The sequence below is a fragment of the Cynara cardunculus genome (genome assembly GCF_001531365.2).
Source record: "Cynara cardunculus var. scolymus isolate 2C chromosome LG 15, CcrdV1, whole genome shotgun sequence".
Taxonomy (NCBI): Eukaryota; Viridiplantae; Streptophyta; class Magnoliopsida; order Asterales; family Asteraceae; genus Cynara; species Cynara cardunculus.
Window position 1 is genome coordinate 18,044,056 of NC_037542.1, and position 20,932 is coordinate 18,064,987.

General features: G+C 35.7%; 2 protein-coding genes, 5 non-coding genes and 1 pseudogene across 7 annotated transcripts; 6 read left to right on the top strand and 2 right to left on the bottom strand.

The window, feature by feature from the left end:
- Positions 1-9: 9 nt before the first annotated feature.
- LOC112528836 lies at positions 10-128 on the top strand. The gene has a single exon (XR_003070856.1). It is a non-coding gene; the product is annotated as a U5 spliceosomal RNA (small nuclear RNA).
- A 592-nt stretch (positions 129-720) lies between these two features.
- Positions 721-916, top strand: LOC112528825. Its single transcript, XR_003070848.1, has one exon. It is a non-coding gene; the product is annotated as a U2 spliceosomal RNA (small nuclear RNA).
- Positions 917-1,687: 771 nt separating this feature from the next.
- Positions 1,688-1,857, top strand: LOC112528826 (annotated as a pseudogene).
- Positions 1,858-3,231: 1,374 nt separating this feature from the next.
- Positions 3,232-3,349, top strand: LOC112528832. Its single transcript, XR_003070853.1, has one exon. It is a non-coding gene; the product is annotated as a U5 spliceosomal RNA (small nuclear RNA).
- Positions 3,350-3,965: 616 nt separating this feature from the next.
- On the top strand, positions 3,966-4,126 carry LOC112528850. Its single transcript, XR_003070868.1, has one exon. It is a non-coding gene; the product is annotated as a U1 spliceosomal RNA (small nuclear RNA).
- A 1,220-nt stretch (positions 4,127-5,346) lies between these two features.
- Positions 5,347-5,507, top strand: LOC112528838. Its single transcript, XR_003070858.1, has one exon. It is a non-coding gene; the product is annotated as a U1 spliceosomal RNA (small nuclear RNA).
- A 666-nt stretch (positions 5,508-6,173) lies between these two features.
- LOC112527835 (mitochondrial inner membrane protein OXA1-like) lies at positions 6,174-13,933 on the bottom strand. Its single transcript, XM_025138663.1, has 10 exons — positions 13,866-13,933; positions 13,233-13,743; positions 11,257-11,347; positions 10,477-10,524; positions 9,891-9,949; positions 9,039-9,114; positions 8,716-8,847; positions 7,794-7,901; positions 7,555-7,609; positions 6,174-6,810 (listed from the first exon to the last, which is right to left on the bottom strand). Exons 2-10 carry the CDS (start codon positions 13,730-13,732, stop codon positions 6,482-6,484), a joined length of 1,398 nt encoding a protein of 465 aa, XP_024994431.1. The 5' UTR covers positions 13,733-13,743; positions 13,866-13,933; the 3' UTR covers positions 6,174-6,481.
- Positions 13,934-15,841: 1,908 nt separating this feature from the next.
- LOC112528637 (RING-H2 finger protein ATL20-like) lies at positions 15,842-18,150 on the bottom strand. The gene is made up of 3 exons (XM_025139659.1): positions 17,867-18,150; positions 17,394-17,784; positions 15,842-16,503 (listed from the first exon to the last, which is right to left on the bottom strand). The coding sequence occupies exons 1-3, from the start codon at positions 18,119-18,121 to the stop codon at positions 15,842-15,844; spliced, it is 1,308 nt and encodes a 435-aa protein (XP_024995427.1). The 5' UTR covers positions 18,122-18,150.
- Between the last annotated feature and the right edge of the window lie 2,782 nt (positions 18,151-20,932).

Sequence of the window (20,932 nt, forward strand, 5' to 3'; positions counted from 1 at the left end):
AAATCACGCAGCCATGCAATGAACACAAAGCGAACTATTCTTTCGCCTTTTACTAAAGAATACCGTGTGTTCGTTATATAAAGTGGCATACGCTTATTTTTGGAGAGGTGTTCCATTTTGTGAATACCTCCTACAATTTACAGTTAAAATTATTATGGTTTTAGAAAACGTTTCTTCTTGGGTAAGTGTTCTATGAACGAGCCCTAAATGTTTACCTCAACTGTTATCCAGAATAAAAATGCCGTCTAAAAAGGAAGAATATAAAAACTATCAGTAGTCGTAAGATCGAGGAACCAAGATATCCCCCCGTGGGTTGCAGCACCACTCTTTCCAAGAAAAATTAAAAACTTTTAGCTCGATTCAATAACTACCGATATGATAAAAGTGGGACGTCGAACGCCAAATCCAATTGTGGAGGGACTCGATCTGAAAATACAATTTGTTGCCATAAGCCCAAATCACGTACAAAGCAATCCATAGTACCGCCTTCCATATGATTTTTGTAGAAGGAGAAAACTCGGAATGATCTTCAAGAAAAAAGACGTCCATATGATAGAAACAAAAGAGATGATTGCAAACCAGAAGCATGACGGATGGATAACGGTAAATGAAACAACCGCTGGAAAATGTTTCTCTCAGAAGCATCCCACATCACTTGACTAAACAAAATAGCCAAACACTAGACTGTGATAAAAACCAAGGCATAAGCCAGATAAAAGCATACCTTTCTCGGCCTTTTGGCTAAGATCAAGTGTAGTATCTGTTCTTATCAGTTTAATATCTGATATGTGAGCCATTGGTTCACTCGATATTAATCTTATTTTTTATGGAGAAAGATTCACCACAATAGCTTGCTATTGGGATCTTTGAGAGTTGCCTTGGTGTTGCACTATTGCCTTGGCCTGGCTCACCCCTCCGATCCTACTTTAAAAAATTCTTATTCTTCTTTATTGCCATCTGTTTGAGCTGCAATTCAACACAGTTAAGGGGTTAAAGGAAACATTGAACATTGTTAAAATCTCATTTGTTAGAGTTTGCTTGATGTTTTGTGGCAATATATTCGAGCCAGTTACATAATTTATACAGGCCCAGAGTCGCTTGAAACCTGGAATGCTCAGTGTAGTTGATCGGAGGATCAGAATAGTTGACAGATAACACATACACGAGGGACTTTGACATTCAAACAAATCATCTAAACGTTGTTGAACCGTCAATCATCGATATGTTAACAAACATGAGAAAATGCAGAATGAGTAAAAGGACATCAGAGACATAAGGAGGGGGAAGTTAATAACTAATCTAACTTGCAAATCTTGCCTCCTTATTTGCCAAACCAATCTGTTGAAATGTTATATTAGCTCCCATGTTTTAGCTCGTTTTCTTTGCTTTCTAAACAATCCACCCCTGCAGAATACATATAAACTATTATCGTGTATGTAATCATAGGTGCAAAAATATATGTGAAAATAGATGAATACTGACCATGAAATTGTTGTTGTATACTCGGACTATTATCAACCACGGAACATGAAAGGGCTTGGTGGATATGAGACTTTGAGTAATCAGTGTCAAATTGATTGATTCCCCTTCTTTGGTATGAAATAGAGACATCCCATATCTTCTTAGTGACTAAAAGCAGAGACAAGAGAAACGGGGATAAATTGTGAGGCCCCATTAGAGAGTAGGCATACCTATCTCGGCCTTTTGGCTAAGATCAAGTGTAGTATCTGTTCTTATCAGTTTACTATCTGATGTGTAGGCCATTGGCCTACTCGATATTAATCTTATTTTTTATGGGAAAGACTCATTACAATAGCTTGTTATTGGGTCTTTGTGAGTCGTATTGGCTCACCCCTTCTTCGATCTGATGTTAAGAAAGTTGCTAAACTGGCTTCACGGAATTCTTCAAAAAGATAATATAACACCTTAAGAATGGAAAAGGTTTCATATGCTAGCTGAAAGAAGTTCATTTAGATGCCTCCCACATTAAGAATGGAAAAGGTTTCATATCCATTTTTCATTATCTATAAAAATAGCATTCTTGCTTAAACTGATATTAAACTCATTAAGCTCCTAATAAACAAACCCTTAATCCATTTTGAGATGTTTATGAGATTTCATTGAAATCCAGTGATTTCAATTTCAAACTTTTATTTAAACCAAACGTGAGACTGGAATGGAAATTCCACCAACTCCCGATGAGAGTGCTTGGTTGAGGCGGGTGAGGAATGGAATGAGAAGGAAATGTTATCTCTTCTTGTTTGTGTGTAAATTTGACAGCTTCTTCTCATATTTGCAACAACTTTGGTATTGTTTTTTCTCTGTTTTCAAGCTATAACTTGAGGAAATTGTTTTTTTTGGTAACCGTGGCTTTCTCGGTTGGCTTACGCATACCGACTAATCCTCCGGACGAACTCGGGTTAGATGAGATTTTCCACTACCTCCGTTGAGACTTAACCAGTACACCACAAGTCAAGTGGAAATTATCTTGCAATTAGAAACAATGGTTTTTCTATATTTATAAAACTAGGAAAATATTAACCATCACTGTTCAACTGGTTTATGAGTGTGAAATGAAGTGCAAAAGATGAAAGGTTCAGGGGAAAACCTCCAAAAATGAAATATTGAGGAACACTCTGGTAACCATTTATCAGGACGGCATGTGCATATGCATACAACTAATTGAAGTTGTTTTTTGGTTCTTATGCACATGTGCATACCGTCCAGATGAACGGTTACGAAGTGTTCCTCAGTTTTTCATTTTTTTAATAGTTTTCCTCTTAGGCCTGAACCTGACCCTATATGTATGTATGTATGTATGTATGATGCGGATAAAACATGTTGTACCCTCTAAATAGACAAGAAGAATCATGCCAATAGCAACAATCTCGCCATGGAGCTGAACATGGTGTTGTGCAGAAGTTAGAAAGCTACTTATTACTTATTGCAATAAGGAACACGGAAAAGTGCGTACTCTGAGAATACCCTTCGGCATTTTTGCCTGACCTTCAGCTACAGTTGATGGACTCATACCCTGAAAAGGAACTGACAAGGTTCTAATCACGACAGTTTACTTTTTTACTGTCAAAGGCTTAAGAAGGATGGATAAATGGGATTCATAGCACTGATTTGTTGTGGACTTGCAGCTTACCCACATCGCAATATGAATGCAACTGTGGAGGTAGAAGCAGATGCATAAAGAAGGTGCTTAACAAGGTTTTATAATCACGCAGTCATGCAATGAACACAAAGCGAACTATTCTTTCGCCTTTTACTAAAGAATACCGTGTGTTCGTTGTATAAAGTGGCATACGCTTATTTTTGGAGAGGTGTTCACTCTGTGAATACCTCCTACAATTTACAGTTTCAATATTATAGTTTCAGAAAACGTTTCTTATTGTTTACTATCTAACCGAGCTTCTATTTCATTCTGTGCTAGACCGATCCATATACCACTAATGAAGTCTTACCAGAATATGCCCAGAAAAAAACACCTTTTTTCACTCTGATTGCGAACTTTGGGTGAGGGTTGTTTAGAAAATGCTTACCGACAAAAGTTATCACTCTCATTTACCTAACCAATAACATTCTTAGTCATCAAAACTTGGCTAGTCGCTTACTCTGGCCTGGTTCCTTACTTTCTTCAATAGCTGTGAAATCCCGCTTCATGTCCATGTTTGCTAGACGTCATAGCCAACCTGAACGGTTACTCGTACTGCTCTTCTTAGGTAGATTGGAAAAAGATATGGATGAAAGGTCCCACTGAATCAAATTGTCTCCAATAATTTATGAAAAGGTGAGAATTCAGATCCACATATAAGTTAACCTTTAGGTTTGTTTACTTTATAGGTGTCTTGTTACTTGTTAGGGTGTATTAGCTCTCCATTTCATCCCACATTGGTGTCGAAATGAGATATGAAGTTGGAGCAAAGGTTATTTAAGAAGGGTGTGGTCGAACTTTGTACATACTTACCTGGACAGGATCAATGGGTGATCAAAAAGGCCTATGGTCTAGGTTGGTGACCTCCATTGCACTTTGAAGGGGTGCTCGCCTAAGGTCGGCCCAAGTGGTCGAACCTATGTCATAATTTGTGGCAGTGGGGGTTTGCGTTCGCGCAGCCCCTACCCAATTTCTTAGTCTTTAACAACTTTATCTCTTTCTATCACATCTATTGTCCTTGTTGATAAAGTGGATAAAAGTAAGTATTTATCTGATAATAGTTTGACTTGTAGTCGGTTTTGTTTCTCGTTGCATTGCTTGTGCAGCAACGTGCTTTTTTAAGCCTTCGAAGTAGGGGAATCCAGGTTGCGATTGACTGGTTGCATTTGCTGGTGGGGGAGGTACTATTATGAACTTCTTCATGTTCGGTCTTTTTATAACTGAATCAATGGAAAATAAGATGTCAATTACACAAATGAGAGATGGGAGGGGTATGTTTGGAAAAAACTTGGTTTTCTACATATAACTCCTCCTTAGAAGATTACTGAATGAGCCATTTCGATATTATTAAGCCACTACCAACATTCATGTACAGGTTACCAAATGAGTTGCGTTTAAACTCATTAACCTCTTAATAAACAAACCCTTAATCCATTTTGAGATGTTTATGCGATTTCATTGAAATCCAGTGATTTCAATTTCAAACTTTTATTTAAACCAAACGTGAGACTGGAATGGAAATCCCACCAACTCCCGATGACAGTGCTTGGTTGAGGCGGGTGAGGAATGGAATGAAAAGGAAATGTTATCTCTTCTTGTTTGTGTGTGAATTTGATAGCTTCTTCTCATATTTGCAATATGAATATAAGATTTTGCAACAACTTTGGTATTGTTTTTTCTCCGTTTTCACTATAATTTGAGGAAATTGTTTTTGTGGTAACCGTGGGTTTCTCGGTTGGCTTACGCGCACCGACTAATCCTCCGCACGACTACAAATAGCCTTTAATCATCGCATATGGACCTCCATGGCCACAAACGTTTCGGGACCGTCTAGATTCGAACTCGGGTTAGATGAGATTTTCCACTACCTCCTTTCAGACTTAACCAGTACACCACAAGTCAAGTTGAAATTATCTTCCTTTTCCAAAAAAAAAAAGTTGAAATTATCTTGCAATCAGAAACAATGGTTTTTCTATAATTTTAAAACTAGGAAAATGTTAACTACCACAGTTTTACATAGTTGTTGGAGCAAGATAATTTCCAAATGTATACGTTAAACGGTTAAAGAGTACGTCTTGGAGATGCTCTAGGGTTGTAGAAGTTCCATCTCATCCCACATTGGTGTTAGAATGAAACATGAAGCCAGAGCAACGGTTATTTAAGGAGGATGTTGTCAAACTTCTTACATACTTACCTGGACGGGATCAATGGGTGATCAAAAAGGCCTATGGTCTAGGTTGGTGACCTCCATTGCACTTTGGAGGGGTACCCGCCTAAGGTCGACCCAAGTGGTCGAGCCTACGTCATAATTTGTGACAGTGGGGGCTTGCGTTCGCGCAGCCCCTTCCCAATTTCTAAGTCTTTAACAACTATCTTTTTTGATTAATTAACGTTCACTGATGTGTCTTTCACAAATGGCACCTCATCAAATGTTCATTTATCAAGTGCTTTCCAACAAAAGTAATTATCTTTACTTACCTTGTCGGGTAACATTATCAAAATAGATTGTGATAAGGTCTTTTACTCAGTAAAACGCTTACCGATAAGATTCTCACATACCAGGCTAGATTCTTAGGGGCTGTTTGTTTACCTCTTAATAGTTCCATTAAGAGACAATCTCTGAATCATTAAGAGGTGAATCTTGTTTGACAAAAAAAAAAGTCTGCCTCTTAATGGTTCTAAAACTCTCTGAATGATTTTGTATCCCGAGTCTATCTTAACCATTAAGAGACCTAATTTCATTGTAAACAATTACTAAATAATTATATTTCATTTTCCACTATATCATGAAAGCCTCTTAATCATTCTGACCACTTAATTTTGCACAAAACCATTCAGCAACTGTCAAACAGCCCCATAGTCCTTATCACATCTTTTACCGAGTAAGAATCTTAGTCCTTGCAATGTTTACAGGTAAGATGACATTCGGTAAGCGCTTACCCAGTAAGAGATCAATATAAACAACCCCTGTTTACAATAATGTAAGACAATACTCATAAGAAAAGGAACTTGTGGGACAACAAAATAAAATGAAAACATAAAAAAACAGCATGTTTACATGGTAAAACCATCTTGTGGCTGTAATTAACTTCCTAATTTCCTACACTCCCTCTTCCCTCTAACAAGCAAAATAGTAAACATTACATCATGAAAAGTGTTTTTGTAAACCAATCCTCAAATTTTACTATCTCTTGTGTTCATATATAATGTCAAAAAGATATATATGATGATAAGTTATTGCATTTATTCAAATGGGAATTATTTGCTAAATCCCCATCATGATTCAAAACCTTCCATCAATCACATTTTGCAATTGCATGCTCACCTCCTCTTGTTCTTCTTTCTTCCCTTCACTTCTTTCTCTAGATTTTTGATCCTGTGGCTGAGGACTGATGATGAAGATACTTTTCCATTTGTATATTTGTTTTCTTCTGAACTTGGCTTATTATGACTCAGAAGTGGTGTTGAGGTTGTACTTTGACTTGTGGTAGTCGGTTTTGGTTCATGTTGTTTCATTGCTTGCGCAGCGGCGTACTTTTTTAGGCCTTCGAAGAAGGAGAATGCCGGTTGCGATTGACTGGTGGCAGATGGTGGTGGAGGTACTATTATGGGTATGTTCAACAACTTCTTCACGTTCGGTCTTTTAATAACTGAATCAATGGAAAATAAGATGTTAATTACACAAATGAGAGATGGGTGTGCATATAAATCCTCAAATTCCGTCTTTATTGGTCTAAAACTATAAATAGAAATTCAATCCCAAGTAAGTTTTGAAGAAACAACTGAAGGGTCCGTTTGCTTAGCAGCGCAATAGGCTTAATGGGACTCGCAGCTTATTCGGTCAGCTATATGACTGTTTGGTAGTGGGTTATTCAGTAAGTTTCTAAGGGGCGCTTTATGCAGAAAGACAAGTTTTTTTTCCAAACATGGCCCTACCAATTAAAAAGCATGCTTCTTCCATCTATGAAAAAACTCTACCAAACAAAAACCTTATCTACACAAACAGATTAATAACACAAATAAGTGACTGGAATACCAACCAAACAACCCCTACGAGAAAAGAAAAATAAAAGATGGGTGTGTATATTAACTTCTTGAAGTCCATTCAAGTTGACTGAAAATTTGCTACAAGTAGAAATAAAATGATACTCCCACCGTACCAAAATAAGTGTCCACTTGAAAAAATAAATGTCTATTTTCTCATTCTACCCTTGATTATGGGACAGAGAAAACTTCTCTCTCCATTATCAAGGGTAAAAGTATCATTGAGTTAATTAAAAAGCGTCATAATTACACAATCCTAAAACTGTTTGCCATTTTCATTGTGGACATTTATTTTGAAGGGAGAATGAGTTGACGACTTTAGCAATTTCGAAGTTATTTGAGTAACTTACTTAGACCATATACAAGGGAGAACAGGTTGGAGGTGATCCAATAACAAAAGAGAGCCTGCACAAACGTCAAAAAGGGTCTTTGATTAACAACCAAACATGTTCACATATTATGCTACAAAAGTTTGGGATGCCCGAAAATGCAAATCGTTGCAATTTTCATGGATCAGCAAGAGTAACATCTACGGCAATTCAAAGTACATCGATGTCTAGTTTCGTAATCAAGAAGTTGTGATATGTACCTTTGGGAAGTTTGCAGTAAGGGGAACTGTAAGAGCAGCAAAACCCCTTGAAACATTCTTCATTGTGTTAGCAGCGGGATTACCTTCCAAACCTTCTTGCATGTTAAACTGAGGAATACAATATACGGGTACTGTAAAGGCGGCAATTCTGATTACAAATAAATTGATACTAGAAACTAGTTATCCTTGTGTGCAATGTCAGCAACTCAGTGCGAGTGAACAATCAACAAAATTCATACCGTATGAGTCATGTTTTGTTGAGTTATCCATGTGACATGCATCAAATACAGAAATACTCAAAATACTTGTAGGGAATTTAGGACATGTTTGTTAGCAGTTTAATGAGCTTAGCGGGACTCACAGCTTATTCGGTCAATTATACATGACTGTTTGGTAGTGGCTTAATGATATAGAAAGTGGCCTATTCATTAAGCTTCTAGGGGGGAGCTTTATGCAGAAAGCCAAGGTTTTTTTCAAAACCTGCCCCTCCCAATTCAAAAACACGCTCCTTCATCTATGAAAAAACCCTCCCAAACAAAAACTTCCAATCTATCAAACAAATCAATCCACATAGAGCTTTATCCATACAGGAATTAATGGAAAACCAACCATCCTGAGATGATGCTTGTGAAATCCCTATAATCACATAGAATACAGGGTCGACCTAAGGTGGCTAGTAGCACTACTTGTCTTCCACGAGCATTATTAATTTTCTGGACTTTAACGAATTAGATTTCACCCGAATCTAACAAATATATGCTGGGAAAAGAGGGAGTAAATAGATAGAGTGGAGGCTCGATTAATTATGAATTGATTTCCAAACGTCATGGAAGACAGAATGTATTTCTTCTCTGATACAATGACATTTTATGATAGACAATAAATAAGTGGTGTAGTTTAGAAGAAGAGACTAAATGTTTACCTCTACAGTTATCCAGAATGAAAATGCCGTCAAAAAAGGAAGAATATAAAAACTATCAGCCGTTGTAAGATCGAGGAACCAAGATATACCGCCGGTTTTAAAAGATGGAACCTTTTCCACCATGTTCTGAATCTGCAAATGATGACATATAGTTACTAACAGTTGCATTTAATTGTATAAGAATGGCATCTTTACCAAAAAAAGTATAGGAACAGCACATTCATAAAATGTATCATCTTTAACATTATTAATGGATACGATGCAAAATCAAGATTATCAACTGATTGGAGCAGCCATTATGGATATAATATTTTTAAACTTACAGCGAGGAAAAAGCTGACAAAGACAGGGCCTTGAATGAAAAGCCCCTTCAATGGAGTAAATGTACTAACACCATGCCTGCAGAAATATTAAAGTTCAATAATATTAGAATTATTTTAAGCACGTATATAATCATTTAAAACTAGAGGAAGGACAAAAGGCTAATGAATAGTTGATCACCAATTTCATAGACAAACTATGACTTTTTAACACCTACCACCATATTTCAATTAGGGTTGATTCCATTGTAGTTCAACACCATTATTTTTCTTTGTGGGCATCCTCGAAAGATGTCCAAGGTTCAAACCTGGGCACCACCACTTACTGCTCACTAGCAGCGATTGACCTCCCCCCATGATGGCCGTGGAGCCGGTGCGGTGAGGGCGCTCCAGAGGATGGCAGTCCCCCCCCAGAACCTATATATATATATATATATATATAGAGAGAGAGAGAGAGAGAGAGAGAGGTTCAGGGGAAAACCCCCAAAAATAAAATACTAAGGAACACCCTGGTAACTATTCATGAGGACGGAATGCGCATGTGCATACAAGTAATTGAAGTTGTTTCTTGGTTCTTATGCACATGTGCATACCGTCCAGATGAACGGTTACCAGAGTGTTCCTCAATTTTTCCTTTTTTTTTTGTAGTTTTCCTCTGAGGCCTGAACCTGACCCTGTATGTATATACGTATGTATGTATGTATGATGCGGGTAAAACATGTTGTACCCTCTAAATAGACAAGAAGAATCATGCCCAACAGCAACAATCTCGCCATGGAGCTTAACATGGTGTTGTGCAGAAGTTAGAAAGCTACTTATTACTTATTGCAATAAGGAACATGGAAAAGTGCTTACTCCGAGAATACCCTCTTCATTTTTGCCTGACCTTCAGCTACAGCTGATGGACTCATACCCTGAAAAGGATATTTTGAAAACAGAAATAACTAAGAAGTTTCACCTTTTTAAAAGGTTGAGCATTTCTACTTTAATTTATAAGAAATCAACTGGCAACATTTTAATAAACAAAAATTGGGAGCACATAAATGAAGACCTTCCTTAGCCTTCTATTTACATCAACAACCAATCGTGCTCAAAAATCATATAAACAAACTGGTATGGTGTTACAATATAGCTTTTGGTTGGCCAGCTAGCAAATAAGCAAACAATAGCTGAACAGTTCAAAGTTTGTGCATGACAGAGGAGAGCCAAGAACAAAAATCAAAAAAAAATTCTCTGTATTTTTCTCGCATTCTTTTGATGACTATCGATGGTGAATTGCTGAAAACGAAGCACAAGTGATCGAAATTAACAACGGTGCCATGGGTAGGACTTAACACTAAAGTTCTAAAGACTGATGCACATGCTGGCTTAAAGATGAACTTTTAACTGGTCAGTGGGATTTTGACTATATAACATTATTGAAGAAGTTTGACGCACATACCTTATCTTGCATCTCCTGCTTAATCTGCTCCAATTCTGGTCTCAAAATCTGCGTAAAATATGAAAGATGTGAACAAAGCAATGCTACTTTTGAACAGACTATTGGAAAAAACATACTCAACTTAAGAAGCAATGACAATCAATCACAGAACAACGAATATACATACTGAATTTCTGAAGAAATCACTAGTCACTAAAGCCAAATAGGAGTAAGGTCTAAAGCAGTGACAAGTGATGTTTATTGACCACCCAATGACCGTACCCCATTAGTTTAACAATTTGTATGCACATGGCTGAGAATGGCATCATTTGCATATGCTAAACAATAATGATGAAGATGCCTCTTCCTAAGTTTTAAGTCGACTCACAGTAGTACATCATTGCTGGATAAACGGATAAGAAGGCAATTAAAAGAGAGGACAATACCACAGCTAACCAGAAATCTTACAACTAAACCCATGACGATAAATAGACAGGAAGACAGAGAAGGGGGAGAAATTTTTTTGCAACTATACAGTTTGTACATTTTATCATACTTTAAAAATTCACATATCACATTATACAAGTCAAGATAGTGACATATACATATACGAAAACCAAATCTTATAAAATTGGCTTTTGAACTGTAAAAGTAGATTCCAGTCCCAGAGAAAGATTGCAACATGTTGCCGCCAAACGAGCAAAGAAATAAATATGCATGTTGCCGCCAAATGAGCAAAGAAATAAATATGTTATGCAGAGTGTTAATTGGTAAATGAAAGGCGGATAGAGTAGAACTCACTGTTAGCTTGGAGGTCGCCTTCAGCTGATTAATCATGATTGGAATTGACAAGGTTCTAATCACGACAGTTGTTATTATTATGCTTGTCCACCTGACAAAAAAGAAAAGAAAAGTATTCCTTCACTATATATGTCACCAAAAGAGTACATAAAATATAGAACATAATTTGGTCATGGAATTGTAAGAAAAACTTTCAACTTAGTATTGACATCCCATTCCACATATGATAAATGGCATACAAACTATGAGCCACCAGATACCTCTGTCCTTGAAGCCTTTTACTTTAAGATAGGAAACTATAGCATCAGCTAAGATTCCATAGGAGTTCCCGAAAAGTGTTCTAATAGAGCCACAAAGAGAATGGGATTTAGTTAAAATGGTTTTCCAGGTTTCGTTCCTTGCAACATCAACGTATTCTAGATCTACTATTTTCACCTAAATGTTTCACTATATCTAGGTGAATCGGGAAAGCTTAGATTGAGAGAAACAAAATATCATAAAAAGTCGAAAAGAATGCCATACTATATGGTGATATACTTGCATATATGACTCATTTATGATAGTTGCTCATAAAAAAGCTCTTACAAAAGGAGACACATACACCCCATCTAGCTTGGTCATCCTGCTCAGAAATCACAATCTGACAGAAACACCTTAAAAATGCAGAACAAAGAACTATAGAAACTTACTATAAGCTTCATAAATGTGGCAGATGATGATGCTAGCCAGACAAGAGCATAATGGTCTATCAATCAAACGGTTTGACTGGTTCCTACAAAGTTCTACTACTTCCTATTATTAATCAAGCTCACTATTAAATTGGTGTTTTTAATTGATCGCTCATGATAAGATGCACCAAGTATTTAGCAAATTAGCATTGAAGTTTCATTACGAAGCAACACTGTTTGTAATTTAAGTTCCTTGAAGGTTGAACTAAAAATTTATTTTTCACTATCCTTCCAATCTTCCATTAGCAATGAGCCAAAGTCCAACTGAACTCAGTTGAAGCCCTGCATAACCTTGAAAGGCTCCACATTGATTTTACTACCTCAATCGATGCTCCCATTCCGAGTCCATAAACAATAACAGTACATGTTATTTGTTTATGGTCTGATGAGCTTAATTGCTTCTTCATTCAGCCATATAAGGGTATTTTTAAGCCACCCCAGTTAGCCTTTCCACATTAAGGCACCAGTTTTTCTAATTCTACCATTTGACATAAAAAGGTAAATATATTAACAGCTAAATTATGAATATGTTATCATTGATAGACTAAACATATATTGACATTTATTCAGCACTTCGGTTTGCAAATGTCGTTGTAACTAAACAAAACATCCATGCTCCCTCTGTTTTTTTGGCCTACTATTACTTTAAATCAATTTGATCAATAATGTGATGCAAAAAGATTATGTGAAAACTGTAAAAGAAAAAATAGAACTTACAATATTACTTCAATACAAGTTCAATGTTTGAAGTAAAAGAAAACAATCTATAAAGAAATGAGAAAGGAATTAATAATTCATAAATTGATATTTTTGTAATTGATTTAGAACATTTATCAAGCAATCATTTTCCATTCATCACTTAACCAAACAGGAGGTTAAAATGGTGATTTTTGTAGTTCAAATTGTGTATTCAGCATAGAAAACAAACTACAATCAATCATTTATCATATACAAGAGTTTCTAGAGTTTCATCCGGGCTGGTCTTGATAGAAAAAAGAAACAAACAGCCCAGATAACTTAGAAAAGCGTTCACCCGTATGCTTAAAGTTCACACTTTTCCTCAGTTTAATTTGAATTTTCTTCCTCCTAACACGTCCACTGATCCACTGATGCTATAATAAATACTGTAGACCAAAATATAAATGATCCATATAAGCATGTAGATACCACACTTTCAGAAGACATCAATAGTGGAGCAAATTTTTACTACAAATCATACAAGTGCAAGTTTTAAAGATATCTCCTTACCAGTTCATTCCAGTAAAGTTATGAATCCCGTCAATAGCATATTGTAATGCTGCAACTGGTAGCCAAGAATCCGCAGCAGCAACAGCAACTTCACTAACAGCAGGGGCTTGAGTGGACACAACTTCCATCGTTTTATCAGCTAGAATATCAGCCACATCGGCCATGTACTCGATCTTCTCCGCCCCAGATCCATCTCCAATAGTAGTGGACATATTTCTAGATAACAAAAATCCACTTGTTGTCATCGGTACATGAAGAAATTGAGACCATCTTGGATCTCGAAAACTGCCACTGCCACCGCCTCCGCCAAATCCTAACGAAGTTTTGGTGGTGTTACCGACGCAACTAAATGATCTACTACTTTGGAGAGCGCTCCAAATTTTCTCATCCGAATATTGATTTTTACGATCGTCTTCGTGATGAACATAAGAAAACGAGGGGGCAAATCGTTGTTGAGAGAAAAGTCTCGTCTTTGTAGCGAGACTACGCCTGTAAGCCATAGATTTGTTCCCTGGATCGAGATTCAGACAAGTATCGAATTCAGATTAAAACACGAAATATGCATGAAATTTATAGAAACATGACGTGATTCAATGCGATTTGTAGAGATATGAAAGAATTGAAGAGACTTACAGTTATGATGACGATGAGAAGGGTTTAGGGTTTAAAATTGGAACCAACCCGGCTGGCTTCAACCTACCTCCGTAACCTCTTTCGTTTCGTGTATAAAAGATGATTAATTGCAAAGAAGCCCTTCGAGTTTACTCCCCGTTACAATAGGATCAGGAATTACATTATTGCATCTTTTATCATCTCCAAATTCCAATAGATTTCTCAAATTTTCTTTAGAGTGAAAAACTAAAGGTCGAAATCTTTAATAAAAAAAAGTTGCATTCGTCTCTAACAGCTTCTCCAACATGGAGAGAATAGGATTTTGAGTCAATATTTTGCTCAAACAGCTTTCTCAAAACTATCTATAAAATGGAGTAAGTATGAGAGATAAGGGTTTTTCTCCAAATATGAAGAACAACCTAACAACGATTAGTGATTACCAGGTGAAACTGCCAGTATGAAACTTTGACGGTAAATTTTTTGAGAGAGAAATAATGTTTTAATAGATGAATGAAATATTTTAATATTACAATTAGTGATAGCTAAAATCCGGTCCCGGGTCAGAATAGTGATGCTCATAACCGGTCCAGGTCATCAAACTCAAATCCGTTTAATTTGATCCATAACCGGTTATAGGTTACCGGGGTTAGCCCTGTTGTACTATTTCACCCTTGTACTACCCCTGTTGGTCCCGAGGAACGAAGGAGGCTGGGTTAGCCGATAAAATTTTTGTTCTCGTCAAAGACCTTCCAGCCTAGTGGTAAAGGCTTGGGCATGACATAGTCATGAACCCGAGTTCGAGCCATGGGAGAGGAGTGTTGGCGACATTTAAGTGAGGCCATGTTTAGCCTCCAAATTTGCGGGGGATTAGTCGGGCTTTGGCCCGGACACCCTTAAAAAAAATTTGTTCTCTTAAACATATTCTCTATATTTTTATTCAAAAAGAAAAAAGAAATAGAAAATTTCAAGTTTAAAGAATTATCTCAAATTTGATGTAATAAACGAGAAAAATAATTTCTTGTTAATTATAAAACTATATTATTTTATATATTTTTAATAAATTTATTGGAATGATAAAATTATAGAATATCTTAATTTATTTATTGGAGTGAAATTTATATATTTTTCAAATATTTTAACTTTTGATTCTTTAATTTAGAGAAATCTCAAAGAGTGTTAGAAGATGTTTTTCTTCTTCGAGTTTATTCACAGTTGCCATGATGACGCCGTTAAATCATTGCTTAAATGACCAGACAATTGGAAATGCAGTTTTATTTTCTTTTTAAATATTTGAAAATAAAATAATCATTTTAATGAATTTATACAAGTATCTAAAACATTTGGACTAATATGTTTAATAAGGTCAATGACTTATTTGTTCAATTATCAAGTAGTTTAAGTTTTTTACGTAAAATTTGAGCAAGTGTTGAAAATAATTAATTCGTTACGGCAATATGTTTGTTGTTCACGTTGGATGAACTAGTTTTATACATGTCCTAATAAGAAGAAAAAACAGGTAATTCTTAACTGTTTACTTCGTAACATTGCATGTTTTATACCATCATTTGTTGTCATAGCTGTCGGTCTTGCCGATTCTCCTTTCTAACTTCTATTTTCAAATGTGATGCATTCATATTTCGTTAACAATACCAACCATAGTTTTTATGCGAAATGTATAATAAGGGGGCGTTTAGTTCGCAAAATGATTTCTGAAAGAATGAAATCTGTTAAAGGAATTGGAATCTGGAAGAAATTTCCCTCTTCTTCCCCATCGCAATACCATGAACATTACCCTCTTTTTTCCTACTTATTCCCCTTGTGAACATTTGATGTAGTTCCATCAACGGTTCCATTAAGAGAAAAACAAATCCATAAAAACAGTTCGAGAAACAAAGCCATAATTGAGAATCGACAGGCGCAGACAAACGCAAACTTGTTAATATTTGATGTGGTTTTAAACAAACCCGGAATCAACATATGCAAACAAACGCAAAACGTTAGTTGCAGATCGATGTGCTTTCAATCAAAGAAAAAGAGAGCAAACTTGTGAATATATGAAGGAATTGTTTGGAATTCAATTTCATTCCATTAGTAAGTAACCAAACGTCATAATGAAATTTGGTCAACGGAATTGACCATTCCAATTCCATCAAAATCCATCGGAATCCAATGAACCAAACACCCCTAAGAGTGTAATGGAATGGTCTATGTAGAATCCAAAAATCTGGACTTGAAGATAAGGTATAACCAAAGACGAACTTTCTAGGTGAATTTCTACAAATTGGACAAGTTGAGTTCAACCTAAGCCACTCGTCTATACAGTCAACATGAAAGTAATGATTACATTCAAGGATTGTCCTTAATGTATCTCTTGGTTCATAGTCAGAAAGACATATCGGACACGTGTCATCATCCTTGGGCAGTCTACGGCTTTCTCCAAGCACCGTCTTTGTGTAAGACTCGATTGTGGGCAAATCTAAGCCTCCAGAGGAACATGGTCGTGGAGAGATTGTGATAGAGAATATATCAATGTTTTGGTGTCGACTTCGATTAAAGTCCCTTGCTTTGGTCGCAGTGTAGCATACGATTCCAATTATGCATATTAACATCGATACACCAATGCCTATGCTCAAACCATACCTAGCACTCCTTTGAACCCCTACATATGGAAAAATCAACAATCAATCGACAGTAATCGAAATAATATTATTCTTGTATTCTGATTTAATCCCTTTTCTAGAATATAGATGAGAAAAACAAACTGGTGAAATCTCGCAAGTTGAAATTCAACCAAATCTTGACAAACTCGAGCTTGCTCATTTTGACTATTCAAGCCAAACACGACCCAAGCATGGCTAGGCTTGACGTCCAATGAAGCCCACATGAGCTAGCATAAGCTCATCGAGGGTCGATGGTTAATTCACGGATTGTGAGTTATAATCTATTTAAAAACATGGGCCCATGAGTTTATTTGACGTAGAAAAATAGTTTATAACCCACAATAATCTATGAAGGCCCAAGGGGTACCATACATCTAATCAACTTATTTTCGTAAATATTTTTTTTATAATATGAAATGTGCACCCGTTAAACTTCGAGGATATTAAAAATATTATAAACATTAACCAAAATACCTAAAAGTCTCTCCAAATTAATCAAAAACCGAACAAGTCCATCAAAATAAACCAAAAAACTTTAAAAGATTTCCCGGAAATGATAGGATTATGCTTAAAACACATCGGACAATTTTGCAAGCCTTGTGCACTCGCTCGAAAAACAATCTTTGATCCCCTGTTGATTAAATCCTAGTATTACCCGTAAATCCTAGTGCATGAGTTTGTTCTTTTTTTTTTTTTTTTGTTAACCTTGGGTGTCCGGGCCAATTTGAACCCACCAATAAAATATTGTGTGTCTTTGTAGGACTCGAACCGGTGACCTCTTTAAGGTATCTTGGTGTGTGCATTTTGTTGCATATAACTATCAAATCACTTATGGTGATATTTTTGGTACATCACGCATAAAAATATGTAGCATGAACAAGAAACTTACCATGGGAAGAACCAAGGCAAGTAGTTTCCCCATCTGACTTCTGCCCACACATTCTACCTTCAGTCTCACAAGATCTACAAAACGGTGTAAACCACATCAACTCCAATTCCTCCCTAACGTCTCCGTACCACCGAATGGGCACTGAAATCATCGCCATATCCTTGCAATTCTCCGGCGTTTCCCCTACCAATCCAGTCCGCACAGCGATCACCGAAAAATTAACGCTGCCAAGGCACGGTAACAGAACGGTCGGAAACATGTAATCCAACTTCTGCAAGGAACAGTTGTAAAACGTATAGCTTCGCACGCTGCTGAAATCGAAAGGTGTGCCGGTTAAACTGAAATCGCGGATCCGTTTCGGCCGGCAGAACTCAGGATCAATGTAGATAATCTGCGAATTGAAGCATAATCATGCGACCTTACGTTTCCGATTCCAAATAAATTAAAACTTTCGTTGAAGACGATTAAAATACCTGTGCAGTATAGGAGATTTTGTTGACGATGTATGATCGAGAGGACGTAAGGTGGAGGATTGTTCGATTTCTTTTGTTACATGAGATATCGAAACCAGGGAATCCGCAGCGGGATGGTTGTCGTCCTCGGATACGAAAAGGAAAACGCACCTGAGGTCCGGTGGAGCTGCAGGAGGCTGGACGGCAGTCATCGGCGCCGGAGATCGATTTTGACAGTAACAAATAGAAGAAAAATGGTAAAGTTATCTTCTCCATGTGGTCGAAGATGCATCATAAGGAAGATTCATACTGTTCACGAATTGTCAAATTGATTCAAACAGTTTCTTCCCCTTCTTGACAAATATGAATTACAAGAATCGTCCCTAGATCTTTATTTGATATTCATATTTAGTCTCTTATCAAAGATGACAGGACAGAAAGGGATAGAGATCCACGTCTCATGTTTAGCATAATTTTTAACTGGAATAGACCTTAACAGAACGGAACAAAGGGGAACAAGCATGTTCCACTCTTACCCTATGGAACAGGATGGAACAAGGTGAGACATACTTATATTTTACCAATATAAACTTAAAATAAAACTTAATTCTCTTCTAAAACATTAAATAGGTCTTTTTTTTACATTTTATTCAGTCTTTAAATTTTATTTATCGTATTTTATGTTTCTTAAACTTTCAATTTACTGTTCACAAAATATTATTTTTATATGGTTTCTATATTTTTATTAATTTATGTAATTTATTATATATTAATAATAAAAAATAATGTAGAAAAGAGATAAAATAAAATTGGAAACTACATAAACTTTTTATTTGGTGTCATTTTAATTGTTTTGACGAAAACTTTCAAATGATATATTTTGTTATAAAAATTAATTGTTCTATTATAATTTAATAAATTACATAAATTAATTAAAATAAACAACTCTTAGGAGTAAATTGGTCATTTACTTGTTCTGTTATGTCCAATTTTATTTTACCAAACATTGAACAACTGTTCTATCATGTTTTGTCTTGTCCTATCTTGTCTAGACACCAAACACACCCTAAGAAGTGTTTCCAGTAGAATTGGAATCCATCAGATTAATTGAAATGTGAAAGAAATTGAATAGAATCCAATAAAGGTTGACCAAACTGAATTGAAGTGAAATCTGCATGTTTGTTTGGAATCAAAGTGAAATAATAAATGATCTTGATCATATAACATTCTCATATATTCTTGCTTAAATCATAAAAACTCTATAATGATAAAATTAACTGGAGGCGGCAACGACGGGGGTGAGGGTGGTGTTCGTTCTCTTTTTTCTATAACCGTGTGTTTTCGTGTTAACTTACACATACCAACTAATCCCCAAGGCAACCACAAATAGCCTGGAGTCATCGCAGGTGAACCCCCATGATCACAAGGGCTTTAGTAGCATCTGGATTTGAACCCGAAGAAGACGAGATCTCCACTACATTCTCAAAGCTTTAACCAGTGCATCACAACCCAAGCGGTTACTTCGGTTACTTCATACTTTAATGACATAAAGAGGTTCATTTAATTACGATGTTTTTTTTTAATTAAAAAAAAAGTATGAAGGACTCAAAAAAGTATTATTTTATTGTTAAAATAAAAATGTATCTTAAATAAAAGTCGAGGGATGGTTTTGATTTAATTCATTCTAACGAATACAAAGATATCCCCAATCTCCTGATTATTTTTTGGGTGGTACTCAATTAATGCATGAGATCTAGATTTATCTTTGAAAGGTCGGCATCATATAAAAAAAATTAAAAATATAAATAAAATAAAATATATTTTGTTCGATTTTCTTATTTCAATAAATTATTCTTAATAGTTTAATTTTTGATATATACACATAAAAAATGTAAATATGTTATATAAATAATAATTTATTATTTATAAAATTATATCAAATTTCATTTCCTTTACAAAATTATTGCACGTTTCTTAATTAGATCAAAGACATATTGTAACGAATGGCTTGTTGGGAGAGTGGAATTAAGAGGTTGTTTATTTATTTTTTAACAGTTTTATAAAGAGGTAATTTTTGAATCTTATTTGGTAAAAAAAAAATGTATGTTAATGGTTCTAAAATTTTCTGAATGATTTTGTATCATAAGTCTCTCTTAATCATTCAATGTCTTAATTTCATTGTAAGCAATTACCAAACAATTATATTTTATTTTGTATTATATCAATTATTTTGACCATTTAATCATTTTGCATCAAACCATTCAGCAACTGTCAAATAGTCCCTAAGTGATTACATAGTTCAGCTTGAAAGCCAATCGATCGAATTCCTGATTGCTTCATTTAAGCACCCAGATATTCCCATTTCAAATAAGATCTTGGGCTCCATCGAAATCTGCCACTCGTTGGACTCTCTTTCTTCTTTCTATAATACAACTGATCGGTAAGGTTAAGATGTTCAAACTGATCCTCTCGCGTTGGAAAAAGGGATCGATTACCTTTCTTAGCTGATAATAGATCTTATATAGTTCTCACTTCCACTTAACAAAAGGAAAGATAAACACCAGTGGCAAAAGTAATGATGATGACTTTCTTCTTCTTCATGGATTTATGTTGCATTCGTGCATGTATGCCTGATCGTAGTCTACAAACCTGCTCCAGTATCCTCGGAACTTTGCTATCCCAATCTCGAGCCATGGTTTCAAATTCTCATTGCCAGTTTGCGTTCATTCCCCACACGAAGAATCATTTTTCATTTATATTAGAACATGTTATGTTTGTATAATTACATAAAGACATGATATATTCTCCAAAATAAAGCTTGCATGAAAAAGTAACGTACTTTAGCTTGATTCTTATTTTGGGTAACGTACTTTGAAAACTTCCATTTTGATACATAAAATGTAAAGTTTTAAACATTTAAATACTCCAGTAACCGGTTGAGGCATTAATTATTTATTCAAATAAATCATAATACATAAAAACTAATATTAGATTAAGATATCAATGTCAGCAAATAATACTGAGTTGGACACCACATCACTCGTCACATCAGTATGGTAACCGGTTAATGCTTCAACCAGTTACCCG